The sequence below is a fragment of the Astatotilapia calliptera genome, chromosome 4, assembly GCF_964374335.1.
Source record: "Astatotilapia calliptera chromosome 4, fAstCal68.1, whole genome shotgun sequence".
NCBI classification, from domain to species: domain Eukaryota; kingdom Metazoa; phylum Chordata; class Actinopteri; order Cichliformes; family Cichlidae; genus Astatotilapia; species Astatotilapia calliptera.
In genome coordinates, this window is record NC_137425.1 from 36,064,915 (window position 1) to 36,081,524 (window position 16,610).

The window sequence follows — 16,610 nt, forward strand, 5'->3', positions numbered from 1 at the left end:
AACGGCAGATCATGGCAGGCCATAAACGTGGTGCTTTGTGCAGAAAACAGGAAGAGTTTCTGGAATCGGTTTAAATTAAAGGGAAGTTTAATGACCACTACAGTCGAGATTGTTCATTAATTGTAACTTTATGTTTGCTGGCATGGCTCTGTGTTCTCACTGCCTGTGTCCATACACCAAAAGCTGGAGAACAGCAGCACAATCCTGTGACAAAGAGGTGGTACTTAAGTCAAACGGACTGTTGGTGTTTTACAAATGCACAGGAACTAAAACAGCTTAAATGATCTGTTCTATATTAGACACCAAATAGATGCCTAGAAGGATATCAGCTGATACAATGTTGCCTGCTCTGGTGTTATAGTGCCCATACCCTGAGCTGGACTTCATAGCCTAGCTGAACAAGTCTTTTTGGCTTTTGGCTGTAGCTCAAGAGGTCTACTAGGAAGGTTGGTGCTGCTCCTGTCTTGATCCTGAATATCCGTGTGGAAGATACTAACCCTGTGTTACTCTCTGATGCACCCATTGGCATGTGAATGGGTGTGATGAGATTAGCGAGATTATTTGTTCATTCGAGGCTCAATGTTGAAATCAGGGGGTTGTCTTCTTATGGGAGTGTTGGCAGTTGGATCTCTGACTGCACCTTGGGCAACAACTGAACCCAAAGAGGAGGAAATGTTTGGGAACATTTACATAGCAACACTTTACTGATTATTGTCTAACTTTAAATGTTATTGATAGTTGTAAATCATTTTCTCTGTGAAAACAAATACCAATAAATGCTCACAGTAGTGGTGGAAGGACCACTGCTTAAGATTCCTGTGAAATGCCAAAGGAGCCGTTATCTCCAACTCAGAGGATTTAAAAGAATTTTCTTCCTGCTCCTTCGAAGCAGGGAAACATTAGGACCAGGACTGAAACTTTGCTCGTGCTGAATACATAGACAATTTTAGAGAATATAGTTTGTTCTGGACCCCCTGAGGTTATTACTCCAGCATCAACACAGCCGACCCAGCCTCCTCCTGGAGCTCAGTTTCAGTGCAATATGTTGCAAAAGAGCCCATCAATAGGATGTTCCAACCGCCTCCTTTTGAACTTTAAACATGGTGTGGCATTCAAAGAGTTTAGTAGTCTCATCTGACCAGACTATACTCTCCCAGTATTTCACAGACTTGTCTAAAAATTGTTCAGCAAACTTTAAATGCGCTTGTGTGGTGAGCATGCATACAGGCCATGGCAGCTGATTGCATTACTTATTGTTTCCTTTCATTCTTAGTCTCTCTGTAGCTCTCCACAAGTGGTCCCTTGCTCTTGGACAGCTCTTATGATAAATCTTTTTTACTCCTCAGCTTGAAAACTTGGAGGGAGCTTCTTGATGTTCTTTTCACTTCTGTAATGTGGCTCCGTCGGTGCTCAGTGGAACCTTCAGTAGTTTAAAAATGCTTCTGTAACCAGTGCCGTCACAATGTTTGGTAAGAATAAGGTTGTGACAGTCTTGAGAGAGTTTTTTTATGGGATGTTTATTCTGCGACTCCTTGGTAATAAGACACCTCTTATGTCTATATATAGATATTTCTATATATAGACCTGTATTTGCTCCTTTGTGTAAGGAGGAGCAGGATGAGTTTGTCCAGATCCACACAGCACGAATGTCTCTGACCAAACAACCAGAAACAGACTTCATCAGGGTGGTCTCAGGGCCTCACGTCCTCCACAGTGGACCCGGTGCTCACTGTCCAGCACCACTGAGCCCAACTGTGCTTTTCACATGAGCACATGTGGCAGACATGAAAGGGTTTGGAGAAGCTATGCATAGTGTTATGATAGCTTGCAAAGTTTTTTTAAACACCTGTAACTACCATAACCATTTGTTCAGCTGAAAGAATTTCAACACTTCCAAGAGACTCATCATAACTCTTGAAACACAAAATATTTGAGCTTTCAGGAATAGTTCAAATATTTTGTGTTTCAAGAGTTATGATGAGTTAATGCTTTAGAGCCTGAATCGTGGAGTGTTTATTGAATTGCTTTGACAAAATGTTTTTCAAAATTAATTAAATATAAATTTTCAGATATGGGTTTAAGTATGATCATATTTTACATAATATTTTGCTGTACCATTTTTGTTTATTTATTTTAGATGTTATTCCTTAAAAATCCATCCATCCATTCGCTTCTGCTTATCCTGGCTGGAGCCTATCACAGTTGTCACAGGGCAAGAGGCAGAGTACACCCTGGACAGGTGGCCAGTCTGTCGCAGGGCCAACACACAGAGACAGGCTGTTTCCTGATTCAGGGTCTGCAGCCTTAAAGGCCGCATTTTAAGGCCGATTACGTCACAGCGACGCGACGAAGGCTGTCCCAATTCAAAGGCTGCTCGAAATGCGGCCCTCAAATGCGTCCTTCATTTCCCTGAATTTTAAGGATGGGTCGGTGTAGACGTGGCCCAACATATCCCAGACTTCATAGCACGGCAGTGGGTGTGGGCTGAAGCGGAGCGGCCGAAGAGCAAATATTTAAAAAGTAAGTACTGAATATGACGTCACTTATTTATGTGCGAATGTTTAATAATGAAGAACATTAAAACATGACTGTTGGCCACATGTCGGCAGAGTTATGTGACATTAGTGACGTTTGTACTAACTTGGTTTTAAAGCCTTTACTTTCAAATATACGGCGTTCAATAGTCGACCTTAATCCTACAGAGATGTGATGATTTTGTGGATAATTAAAGTCAGTCATGTATCCACAAACACAACAAGCTGAAAGTCAGTGATGCTGCTCGGTTTGCAGTCCTGAACGTCACGGCACAAGCAGGATTCACTGCACTGTTAATGTGAGCTGTGTTGGTAGCCACACTAGTCTTCGTCTTTGTGGTACCAGCTATTTTAGCTAACTTGTTACATAGTTGAAAATAAAACCTCTTCTAGTTGAAATTCTGGTGTTACTCTCCATATTTATGTTGCAGCTTTTGAGCCGTTTCGCATGTCACTTAGGTGTGGAGGTAAGTGACGGAAGTGACGGGAAAAGGTAAGCGACCCATGTTGCAGGTGACGTCAGACGCCGGAGATTTGGCGGAAAAAAAGCGGATGGTAGCGTAAAATTTAATAAAGTTTCTTTAAGCTTCAGTATTACCAAATAAACTAACCAATTGTCATATAACTAACAACATCTGTTCTATCATCTCTAACACCCTGGAGGACAACGAGGAGAGTTTAGACGCTCTCCAAGATTACATCGACCGGTGCTTCCAAGATTTAGTAATGAAGAAGGCCCAGAGCGCATCCTCCCCAGCCAAAGCTGAGACGCCGTCATCTAAAAGATATTGCCCGGCAGACTCCCCCAGCACAACATCGCCTGCAGGCAAAGATATCGTCGACATCCTGGAGTCAATCGATAAGTGATTGTCCAGTTTTGATGCGAGGCTGTCCCTGGTGGAGATCCTACACCGGGAATTTAAATCTCTGAGAGAATCCCTGGAGTTCAGCCAGCGGCAGGTGGAAACACTTGCTGCGGAAAATGCCACGCTACGGGACTCGGTCAAATCTCTAACCGAAAATTTGACCCAATTAAACATAGAAAATAAAATAATAAAAGAGATCGTTATAGATTTACAAGCCCGTAGCATGAGAGATAATCTGGTGTTTTCTGGTATTCCAGAGTCTGCCGGAGAGGACCCGGAAACGACCGTGAGAAGCTTCATTAAAATCCAACTGAAGCTGCCGGAGGACACGGTGAAAAACATAGGGTTCGAAAGACTGCATCGCATCGGGGATCCGAAGACAGGAAGCGGGAGACCACGTCCTATTGTAGCCAAATTCGGCCACTTCAAGTAGAAGGAGCAGGTGAAGAGTCGTGGCAGAGAGCTGAAAGGAAGGGATTTTAGCGTGAACGACCAGTTCCCCAGAGAGATCCTGGAACGACGCAGGGTCCTCTTCCCAGTCCGATGTAGTTTTATCCAGAAAGGCTCCCGGGCTGTCATCGCCGTGGACCGGCTCTACGTGGACGGACAGCTCTACCGTGACCCCGGCATCACTCCATGGCTGTATTGTCCGCACACCAGATAAGAATCCGCTACACTATCCTCTTCACTCACACTCTCTTGTTTTAACTTTTGCTTAACTATGTAATTTCAGTTTGCTAATTTAGTATAACGTCACCGTCACTCTCTGCCAACGTTTTAATTGGAATGTTTCCGTTTTTATTTCTTTTTCCCGTCTCTCTCTTGTCGCTCACATTGCTCTTTGGTTTATTTGCTTCTCTTTTCTATCACTATGTCGATCACCTGTTTCCCTATCCATCCACTCTGCACAATCACGCACACACATGCATTTAAAGGCAACACATTGACAACAGCCACACAGCGCACACAGATATAGGACAGCCACACACATTTGCTCATATTAGTTATTATGCACACTCATAGTCAGACCTATGGAGCTTCTTGCCGCGCATTTTCTTCTCTTTACTTACAAAAAAAAATGTTGTGTTTCCATTTTCCTCACCCGTCTAAGCGAGACACACAGCGTACATCTTTAGCCACAAACACACAACTATGGGCATGCTAAGATTTGTCACATGGAATGTGCATGGAGCTGGCTCTACGGAAAAAAGGTTAAAAATACTTAACCAACTTAAAACATTACAGGCAGACGTTGTTTTATTACGAGAAACCCACATGCCTGTCACAGGTTTGAACAAACTTAACACCTGAGTTTCCTCATGTGTTCTCAGCCTGTTATAATTCTAGACAAAGAGGAGTAGCAATTCTAATACATAAAAATATTAATTTCACAGTACTCGATGCAGTTATAGATCCAGAGGGCAGATTCCTAATCGTCAAACTATCTATACTTAACCAAAAGCTAGGTATTGTAGGTATTGTAAGTATATATATATATATATATATATATATATATATATATATATATATATATATATATATATATATATATATATATATATATATATATATATATATATATATATATATATATATATATATATATATATATATATATATATATACATACAGCAAGCCCCATGATGGACAAAATCCAACAGATTAAGAGAGCAAGCAGAGTCATTCAAATAAATCATGTCACTGTAATCCAGGGCGGGTAAAAGAAAAAAAGTGGCAGCAACAAGCTTTTTCCTGTGAAACATGATCTGTTCCTGGAAGAGAAGCCCAACTTCAGCCTCAGTGTCTTTATTAGATGTTCAATGTGTGGCTTATAGGAAGGACTGTCATCAACCACAATACCGAGGTATGTGTACGAGGCCACAACCTCTGACTTGGATTCTTGAGATCAAATATATTTTCCTTTGGGTTTGTTTTCTTCCCATTTGTGGCTTTAATGTAGTGTTACATCCTGTTTGTTTGCTTCCATCTGTATACATGTCCAGATTCACTGTTGTTTCTATTCGTACATTGCTGTGTGATCACTGTTCCCTCTGCTGACTGATGTGACCTTTTGTATCTCACACTGATATTTGTCATATTTGTATCTGCGCCTAAAAGATAAAAAGTTTTCCATGCTAAAACACAGCTCCACCTCCTGCAGTTCTCCCTCTGAACCACTAGATGTCTCTGTTATCTAAATGAAGACGTGCAGCACAGCAACCACAGCAGCGCTCAGATCACAGGTGTCCTGTTCTTATGTCTAAAAGCATGAAACAGGTGAGACAGGTGGGATCAATATTAATGTTGTGGAAATATATGAAAAAGCAACAGAAGAGTGAAAACATTTCGTGTTTCTAGAAAGATCTTTCAGCTCACAGCTGCTCACAGACTGTATTTACAAGTGACAAACTGCAACTCTACAGTACATCTACAGTATATATCAAATATGTTCTGTATTCAAATCTATTGAGTGATGTTTGAAAGTCTTTCCAGGTGAGTTTGATCCAGGAGGGTCTGAAGCCAGAGTCAGACAGAGACTGTGCAGAGACTGTAGAAGGACAGAGCAGCAGCAGAGCAGTCCAGATACACTGATGATCCTCTGTCAGATCCAGAGGGACACACAGGGCTGATGCTGGACTCTACATTGTGTCTGACAGTGGAGCTGTTCTCAGAGCAGTTCACTCTGCAGCACTGACAGTCATCTGCACTTCATTCCTCTGTCAGTCACTGCTGGATGAAGCTCTCCTCTCCACCTCCCAGTAACATGGCCCAGTCAGAGCGTCTCTACACACAAGCTGCTGCTGCTTCAACCTCTCTGGATCATCAGGACACAGCTGCTCCTCTCTCAGCACACACACCGTCCTGTTTACCATCATCGCCTCCACCTGCAGAGAGAAGGAAGAGCAGAGGAGATAAACGAGTGTTTCCAGAGACTCTTCATCAGCTGTCAGTCAGTGATGCAGCACATCCAGTATAAAGGGCAGCAGGGACGTCAGTGCTGGGACTGTACTAGGACTCATTGTTGCTTCACTTTTTCTAATCTTTGGATTTTTATTGAAGTTGATGAAAATGTTTTTGACTCCTAGTTTTAGTTTGGACTTTCATTCATTAGAAGAACCTTGGTGTGTCCACTCTGAGCTCTGTAGGAACCCCAACAATCCAGATGGACGGTTCCAGCTGTTCACTGGAGGAATACCAGCCAAACATCTGCTCTCACTAAGTTCTTCCTCACCTACAGACTGTGTTCTTCACTGCCTTAAATTCGGAAATTAATGCAGTCATTCGTCTGCGTGCTGCTTTGTTCAGAGAGCTGATTGGCTGTTGACAGTGTTTGATCAGAGCGTGTCAGCCGTTACCATGGTGACCATAAAGGTGAGAAACAGGAAGTGTTTGTGTCCAATCCTGAAGCCTGTCACCGTTCTCCTCTCACAGCTTCACTGAGAAGCTGCAGCTTTACAGGAAACACTGGATCTTTGTTTCATACTGACTGTGTTTAGTACAATACTGCTGACAGCACCACCCACTCACTCCATCACTCTACTGACCTCAGAGTCTCCAGTCTGTAGTCTGGACTCTGCTGAAGATCAGACAGCTGCTTCACATCTGGATCCTTCAGGTTGTTTCCCCACAGGTTCAGCTGTCTCAGATGGGAGGGGTTGGACTTCAGTGCTGCTGCCAGATAATCACAGCTGATCTTTGACAAACCACAGCTCCTCAATCTGTATAAAGAATGAAAGATGTAAGTTTATTAGACAAAGAGCTTGAAATCATTCAGTGTTTCATCATCTGTTCAGAGCTGAAGAAGGTTCAGAATGTAGAAGTTTAGAAAATGGAAACTCCAAACAGCTGAAGCCAACAGGAAGCAGCTTCAAACAGGAAACTGTGCAGAGTTTCAGACTATATGTCCTGATGCAGCCAGTTGGATTTTGGAGATTTGAATCTCTGTTCTGTGACTAAGTCCTTGAATCATTTCTTCCAGTTGGTCCAACAAGACAGACTAAGTATTGGACATGTGTTGTGGCTCCATCAGGGGAGCTTCTAAATGTGATGTGATGGCCCCTCTGGGTCTGTCAGGTCACAGCACTGAAGAGAGCTCAAACTGGGCACACAGCTGTTCCAGTCTGGACCAAAGACTCTATACTGGGACTGAGGGACTGCTTTGACTGCACCCACTGGGACTTTTTAAAGGCTCATGTTCTCACTTAGATCATCGATTTCTACTTACATTTCTTTCTGGGAAAAATGGGGATTACTTTGGAAACAGGAAGTATTTTCCCCAATAAGCAGCCCTGGATTAGTAAATCACTCCAACATGTTCTCAGGCAGAAGAAGCTGTCTTGTTATGAGGGAGAGAAGAAAAAGATTGAGGCACAGAAACCTGTTGAAAGAGAGATAAAGCAGCTAAAATCAGGTGTAAAAGTAAAGCAGAGGATGAGCTGAATAAAGGACACTCAAGGCTGGCTTGGAAAGGAATGAAGTCCATGGTGGGGATGCAGGACAAGGAGCAAAGATGAATGTGATGCTGAATCAGCAGAAGACTTGGACTCATTTGATTCCAGCTTTGATATCATTGATTTTAATGAAGAGCTTTGTGATTGTAGCAAAGGGCTGGTAGCTCTGAGAGTCCCACTGATGAGGTGTTTGTGTGGAAATCTCTTAGTGGGACCAAAGAGAGAAAAAGCCCTGGTCCTGATGCTGTGGGAGGGAAATGATTGAAGTGTGCTGTGAGGAACATTTTCCAGTCCTCCTTGGAACAACAGGAAGTTCCCAGCATATGGAAACAAAGGTTAAGTGTCCTATGGCACTCAGTGATGATGGTGCTGTGGCCCCACCACCTCCACCTCTTTGTAAAGGAACTAACTGTAATCTGAAGCTTCAAATGGAACTAAGACTTCCTCCACTAGGTGGCAGTGTCTGATGAGAAAGTGTTAGTGGAGCTGGCCTGGAGTCAGAAACAGGAAGATGCAGGATTTGGGCTGAGATGGGGAAAAGTGGTTCGCACTAGTGCCTTAGAGCAAGAAGGTTGTAGGTTGAAGCTTGTTGGCCTTTCTGTGGAGGCTGGATGTTCTCCCACAGTCCAATGAAATGCTGCTTAGGTTCATTGGTGCTTCTAAATTGGCTGTAGGTGTGGATGTGAGAGAGTGCTTCTCTGTCTCTCTGTTGGCCCTGTGATGGACTGCTCACCTGTGCAGGTGGACCACGCCTCTTGCCCTATGACAGCTAGGGCACAGGCTGCAGCCCTGTGAGCCTAAGCTGAATAAACAGTTAGCAAAAATGATCCATAGATGGCCTGAAATCCCCCAGTTAGCAGTTTGGTAGATAGCTATGACATGCTAATCCCATCCAGCAGCTGTATTCTACCTGTAAGCTGATCCCTGCTGAGCCAAAGCACTTTTTCATATGCAAATTACAACCTTTAATAGAAACCTATTGGTCAGCATCTTATTAGCCTGCTGTTAGCTTCATTCCACAGAAAACTGAGAGAAACTAACAGAGTTGATAAAGAATAAAGAGAAATGTGCTGATTTAAAGCCTTTGAAGTGCTTCAGATGATCTCTGTCCACTTCTGTCCACTCATTCATTCATGTAAGCTTTCTAATGCAGCTTTGATCTTCACAGTCTGCTTCATGAAACTCATTCTAACCCTGAATGTCAGAGTGTTCCTCCTTCTCTTTCCCATCATTCATGCTGGCAGTGGAGGAGATTTGGATGTTGGACGGTGTTTGGATGATGTGTGTATGTTTGTGTTGGACTGCTGTCTGTAAAGCAAACGCACATTTTGCTTTGGATTTCAGTGTCAGACAGACTTTAAGGTGGAACGAAGAGTTTGAGAGTTTCACAGTGAATTATCCAGTGGAGGATTTTTCTTCTTCTTTGCAGGTTTGAAATGTGAACATTGTTCTGCTGCAGTCAATGGACTAAACCAGAGAAGAAGAAAACAGACTTTACCATGAAGATCCTCAGTGTGGATCAGTATAATATCAGCCTGATGTCTGCAGTTTAGAGTCAGCACAACAATCATATTCATCTCAGCACAACTAAAACATGCTGACTGACCTCAGAGTTTCAAATCGACAACGTGGACTCTCCAGGAAACCACACAGATGCTTCACTCCTGGATCCTTCAGGTTGTAGTTGTAGCTCAGGTCCAGCTCTCTCAGATGGGAGGGGTTGGACTTCAGTGCTGCTGCCAGATAATCACAGCTGATCTCTGACAAACCACAGCTCTGCAATCTGTATAAAGAATGAAAGATGTAAGTTTATTAGACAAAGAGCTTGAAAGCATTCAGTGTTTCATCATCTGTTCAGAGCTGAAGAAGGTTCAGAATGTAGAAGTTTAGAAAATGGAAACTCCAAACAGCTGAAGCCAACAGGAAGCAGCTTCAAACAAACACAACAAGAGAAAAAACTCTGAATGTTTCACATTAAAGTCGTACATTTCTCATAAAAACAGGACAAAGACTTGAAAAAGTCGTGTTTTTCCTTCCAGGAACCACATGGCTTCACTTTTAAAGGTGAAGTGTGACAGAAACGGACATATTTGAAGTCCAACACCTTTTTCCAGTCACATTATTAAAGCAGACAAACTACAAGCTCATTTTCATTCCAACAAGTCATCTTCTGACCTGGACTAACAACACTGGTCTCTATGTGCAGCTGGCTGTGAGACCAGTGCTCAGGGAGCGTCTACAAAGTGCAACACTGAAAGAACATCACACACTCATTTGCTTCCAGCACTTTCACACAAACATCTACTGTCATCATTGTCACCAAACTCTGTGGATCCTTTATTGCAAATTCAAATGGGATCAAATGGTCAGACAAAAGAGGGTTATGAGGAAATATGATGAAATGTTGTGTATTAGCAGCAAGTTATTGAATCATTTTCCTCAGAAACCAAACAAAATGATTGACAAACATGTTTTTACAAACTCAGTGTTGGACTTGGATCAGCAGGATAAGCTGATGTTTAAAGGCATTTGAGTCTCGCTGTATGAGAGTCCAGTTCTTACTCAATATTTATGGATGATGTTCTATCAGTGTTGCACTTTGTAGACGCTCCCTGAGCCTCACAGCCAGCTGCACATGGACCAGCTGACATTACCCAGCATTAGAGGCGGCTGTAAAAAATTCATGTTCCCATTTAAATGGTTTTAATTTGAATAAAACGATGTTGATTCATTCAATCCTGAATCGATGTTTAATATTAATGTATTTTGCCAGAATCTCAGCTTAAAGCTCCCAAAAGTATTTCAACAACAAGCAAACAGCTAAAACAGTAAATGAGAGCAGCTAAACACACAAAGATGGAAACACAGAGCGTGGATCGTTCACTCGACGGCACGTACACGGACACGCCGTCGGGGCTGACAGTGGACAGCTCACAGATCCTGAAGCTGCAGGTTTCATCTGTCTCCAACCAAAACTGAGTGAAGCAGCAGCAGAAGAAGATCCAAACTCTGCTTTACGTTTGATGAACATCGTCATGAATTCTCTCTGACTTTGACCTTTACTTCCTGCACAGCTCTCTCTCTCTCTCAGTGTGCTTCAAGAACAGTTTACCTTCAGAAATCTGTTTCCTGCATGATTCACTGCTTATTACGCACCAGTCTGCTGTTGTGTTCACTGCTGTCAGCCTCCGAAAACAAAGCCTCATTTCTGCTGTTCAATACTGAAGAAATTTAAACCTTTTAAAATGATGACAGATTACAAACTCTCAGCTGTGTCTGTAATCAAACCTCTGTAACTTTGCTTCACTTCAGCAGCATCAGCTCATGTTCACATGTTGATTCATGGTTTGCTTCAGTTTTTCATCGACTGCAGAAGATTTTGAAGGTTATCTGCTATAAAAAGCCAGAACAGGAAAACCTGCTTCATGTGTTTCTGTTTGATCCTCAGTGACTTTGACACAAAGGCCTCTGCTGTGATGATCACACCTCTGATCAGGTCTCACAGTGTCAGCTTTGTTTTTATACATATGGATATGTGCTGAGAAATGATCAGAGTTAGAATATTTCCCACTGTCTGCTGTGTGCCGTGACCTTTGACCTGCTAAAGACAGTCAGCTGTGGATGATTCATTGTTGTGTCTGATACTTAGAACTGTGAGGAAGAAGCTACACAGTTAATCAGGGTCCCCTCTCTCTGAATCAGGAAAGGTGGGCAGGCCGCGTGTGGGCCGCGGGCCATACGTTGAGTCTCACTGTTTGAAATGTGAACATTGTTCTGCTGCAGTCAATGGACTAAACCAGAGAAGAAGAAAACAGACTTTACCATGAAGATCCTCAGTGTGGATCAGTATAATATCAGCCTGATGTCTGCAGTTTAGAGTCAGCACAACAATCATATTCATCTCAGCACAACTAAAACATGCTGACTGACCTCAGAGTTTCAAATCGACAACGTGGACTCTCCAGGAAACCACACAGATGCTTCACTCCTGGATCCTTCAGGTTGTAGTTGTAGCTCAGGTCCAGCTCTCTCAGATGGGAGGGGTTGGACTTCAGTGCTGCTACCAGATAATAACAGCTGATCCCTGACAAACCACAGTTCCACAATCTGTATAAAGAATGAAAGATGTAAGTTTATTAGACAAAGAGCTTGAAAGCATTCAGTGTTTCATCATCTGTTCAGAGCTGAAGAAGGTTCAGAATGTAGAAGTTTAGAAAATGGAAACTCCAAACAGCTGAAGCCAACAGGAAGCAGCTTCAAACAAACACAACAAGAGAAAAAACTCTGAATGTTTCACATTAAAGTCGTACATTTCTCATAAAAACAGGACAAAGACTTGAAAAAGTCGTGTTTTTCCTTCCAGGAACCACATGGCTTCACTTTTAAAGGTGAAGTGTGACAGAAACGGACATATTTGAAGTCCAACACCTTTTTCCAGTCACATTATTAAAGCAGACAAACTACAAGCTCATTTTCATTCCAACAAGTCATCTTCTGACCTGGACTAACAACACTGGTCTCTATGTGCAGCTGGCTGTGAGACCAGTGCTCAGGGAGCGTCTACAAAGTGCAACACTGAAAGAACATCACACACTCATTTGCTTCCATCATCCAACCTGAAGAGGAAACTGACGGCTCCCCTTCAAAGTAAAAGCTGCTCCTTTTGGACACAGTATCAAAGAAAGTCTACAGTATAACACAGAAACGACAGAGCAAAGTTTTGGTTGGTTTTAAATTGTGCAGAAATGAAACAACACTAAGCTCAATTATGTGACAGACATTTCATCCCATGTCAGTTTGGCCTCATCCTGGGCCGGATTATCCAGCACACACTCTGACCACAGGCCCAGGGGCCACGCACAGCTGGGCTCCATCCAAGAGACAGGAAACAAACCAACACAATAATAAAAAGCACCATGTGATCTTCTTACATCTTCAAGACAAACATAGTAAAAACATGAGCATATTTGTTTCCTGATAAAATGATGTGACAGGTAGAACAGAGTAAAGTGGTGGTGTTACAGCCTTTCTCCCCTCTGCTGCCGAGGCTGTTAGTCTCTCCCAAACTCAGCTACAGGACTTCCAAATGAATGAAAGCAGCAGAAGTGGCTTTACAAATGAAAGAGGAAGAGGAGAAGAAGAGGAGAGGGAGGCCACCCTGACCATCACTCCAGCTGAAAACATCACACTTCCATTAAAGTTGGTGAGGAAATGTTGAGCAGGATGAGCTGCTGGCTAATCTGGAGGCTGTAGCAGCAGCTCACAGTCACAGTGGGTTTCCACTCATGAAAAAGCTCTGGCTTCTTCATTTCTCATCTCATATCAGAGACTTTAAAGCTTCACTGAAGCTGTACTGTGATGCTTCCATATTCCAGTGAGGCCTCCATAATGATTTCAGCTGTTCTGTACACACACTGTGTGCCCTGTATGGCTCAAAGTCTCTGCAGCCTGTTTTTATCTGCTATCATCAGATCGTCATCATCCTCATTCACACCCCTCACACACTCTACAGCCTCATCAGCACTGACTTCATCTTCACTGACTGATGGAGCACAACATGAACCTGTGGAGGCTGAAACACTGTCCTGTCAAACATCTCCCCGTCACCACTCCACTTCTGTCAGCCTTTAAATGAACCCTGCTCAAGCCTGTCACTTCTGTTTGGAGCCAAAAGAAAAAACTGTTGTTCAGTCGTTTGGAAAGACTCAACATTTCTGAAAGCACTCAAACTTCTTCACATTTGTCTTCAGACACATCCTGAACATTTAGGAACTAAAGAAAGTTCCAGGAGGGTGGCACGGATGCCCCTCCGGTGGTCCTCCTTGGGCTCTCGCACTCTGGGGCCTCTGGATGTCTGGGGCCTGGATCTCCTCCATGCCTGCTTCATGCCCTGGGGGGCGGGGCTATGGCTCTCTACATCCTCTAGCAGACCATTACATGAAGAAACCTTTTGAATACAAGCGTGCTGATCCACACAGGTGTGCACACGGGTGTTCACTGTTCATAGACATAAACTACACCTCTATTGGTGCTATTTCCAAGCACATTGTGCGCTGTCAGTCCTGCTTGCTGCACAACAACATTCAATATTTAGTATTTACTGCTGTTTACACTAGATTAACGTGATGGTGTTGTGTTTAGTATGTTGCTGTTTTTTTTGCTTGTTTTCTCTTCTTTTTCTCTCAACAGGTGATCCAGGAGATTTCCCCCCCCCCACCCCCCACCCCTTTCTCACTGTCCCTCTCCCCTTCTGTTTTTCTTTTCCTTCCTCTTTCTTTCTCCCTTTCCTGTCCCTCACTCATGTCTGTCCCGTCTGTAACAACTGAAAATAAAATAAAATAAATAATAAAAACAAAGGTCAATCAAATGGACCAATACGGCAATGCCACGATGATCCATTTGGCAAAGTAAATCCATTGTGTCTCCTTGTTGGTCTTCAGACAACAATTCTGACGGATAAAGAACCAAATGGGACAGGCAAAAAAAAAAAAAAAAAGGAACTAAAGAAAGTTTCAAACATCAAAGACCTGAAATATAGAAAAACTACAACAGCTGCAGACAGTGAACTCACCTCAGAGTCTCCAGTCGACAGTTTGGACTCTGCAGTCCAGCACACAGAAGCTTCACTCCTGAATCCTGCAGGTTGTTCCCGCTCATGTCCAGCTCTGTCAGATGGGAGGGGTTGGACTTCAGAGCTGAGGCCACAACTTCACAGTGAGTCTCTGAGAGTCCACAGTGAGTCAGTCTGTGATGATAGAAAATATAAAATGTGTTATTATAAAAGCAGAAAATCTGCATTATAAACACAGACTGAATGTATATGAAGACAAAACAGAGTGAGGTCATAATCTGATGAATCTGCTCTTCACATCTGTGCTTCAGCTCCTCTTACTGTGTTTGACATGACACAACGACTGAGTCTCTCTCAGACCTGCAGACTTTTAATGAGAATCTTTGTTTGGCTTTAATCTGTAGATGAAGGAGGAAGATGGTGTCACATTTAGGCTTCCATAATGTCCACAGTCTGTCACTGAGATCTGATCCAGAGTCAGAGTGAAGACACACATTTGGATTGTTTCCTGTTTTGACTCCAGAACATTTGAATGAGTTGAGCTCAGTGAAGAGTTCCAGCTGGAAAGATGATCTCTGTTTGCTACCTGCTGTCAGGTACGACTGTTCACGTCCACACGCAGGAAAAACCTGCTGACTGTTACCAAACGGAGCAGAAATCTCATCACTGGACAATAATGATGGACTCACAGCTGCTGATATCACATCTGATTTCAGGGGAACTAAACACAGAAATGATTGGCTCATTTTAGCTTTCTGAGCCATTATCTGCTGGTGTGTCGCTAGTTGGCAGAAAATGATTTGTATTCCTGTTCAGGGCTTCAGTGTTTATGAGTCCAGATCCAGGTGACAGCAAGTCAAAATGATGTTACCTGTCTGTGTCCAGCAGCAGCCTGTATTCACTTTGAATATTGTTATAACCTGACATGGATCAGTTTGTCTTTGATTGTTTGTAAAGGTCACTGTTTCCATTGGACCTGAGTGACGGTACAAAGACAGAGAGGGAGAGAAAGGAGAGAGAGGATGGAGACAGCAAAGAGAGAGCAACACAAACAGGTGAGAGTGGACAGGTGACCAAGGTCAGCAACCAATCAGAGAGCTTCTGTTTGACCCACAGTCACTGATGATGACTGCACATAACCAAGCAGTGTGTTACTCTGATATCAAATATGGATCCTGCTCTTATAATAACGATCATCAGATGATATTATTGTGTTATTTTGTAGCTGAATACGATGTTTGTGTGATTATCAGTGAAAGAAGCAGTGAGGAGGATGGAGAGAGAGAGAGGACAGAGGGTGAAGTTAGAAACACTAAAAGGATTTTTCATGGATTTCATGGATGATTTGAGTGATTTCCAGCAGGACACTTAAACATGTCAGTGGACGTCCTAAAGAACATATTCACTGATGTGAAACGTGTCACTGAACAGGATCAATATCAGTGGAAACATGGTGGAAACAGCTGTGACTGCATGGATGTGACACACTTCAAATCTGTTCTCCACTCTTGGATTTGGGATCCATGGAGCTGCTGCTGAGTCTGTACAATAAAGGAATGGTGTGGAAGGTTGCAGCGTACGGACACAAACACTTTGTGGTTACAATCTGATTTTATTTTCAAAATTAAACTTCTAACCTACACTGATCAATGATGTTAATGATCACATCTGGACTCACCCAGCCTTTCTGCAGTTCCTCACAGCTGGAATCAGTTTCAGTCGTCCCCCTGTTGATGTGTTGTACTTCTGCAGGTCCAACTCATCCAGAACCTCCTCTGACATCTGCAGCATGAAGGCCAGAGCTGAGCACTGGATCTCAGAGAGTCTCTCTGATCTGTTCTCTGACTTCAGGAACTCTTGGATCTCCTGATGTACTGAGAGGTCGTTCATCTCCATCAGACAGTGGAAGATGTTGATGCTTCTGTCAGGAGAGATTTTATCACTGTTCATCTCCTTCAGGTTGTTGACGACTCTCTGGATGGTTTCTGAACTGATCTCTGTCTGACCCAGCAGACCTGCTAAGAGTCTCTGGTTGGACTCCAGACAGAGGCCATGAAGGAAGCGGACAAACAGGTCCAGGTGGCCATTTTTACTCTGGAGGGATTTCTCCATGACTCTCATAAGCAAATCATCAGAAAATGAAATGTAATAGTAAGGATCATCTGGATTATTTTCCAGGAAGTTCTTC

General features: G+C 43.0%; 1 protein-coding gene across 24 annotated transcripts in view; it reads right to left on the bottom strand.

Moving 5' to 3' along the window:
- Positions 1-4,981: 4,981 nt before the first annotated feature.
- Positions 4,982-16,610, bottom strand: part of LOC113021481 (NACHT, LRR and PYD domains-containing protein 12-like) — a 225,297-nt gene continuing 213,668 nt past the window's right edge. For 22 of the 24 annotated variants that reach the window (XM_080300599.1, XM_080300598.1, XM_080300600.1 and 19 more), the window contains 4 exons: positions 11,782-11,958; positions 9,458-9,634; positions 6,946-7,119; positions 4,982-6,285 (listed from right to left, as the gene is read on the bottom strand). In XM_080300599.1, the coding sequence (XP_080156725.1) occupies positions 6,273-6,285; positions 6,946-7,119; positions 9,458-9,634; positions 11,782-11,958 (541 nt within the window). In that variant the 3' untranslated portion in view covers positions 4,982-6,272. Of the gene's footprint in view, positions 6,286-6,945; positions 7,120-9,457; positions 9,635-10,749; positions 11,643-11,781; positions 11,959-16,610 lie in introns of those variants that run through there. The other 2 variants (XM_080300596.1, XR_013908728.1) reach the window with 2 other exon arrangements.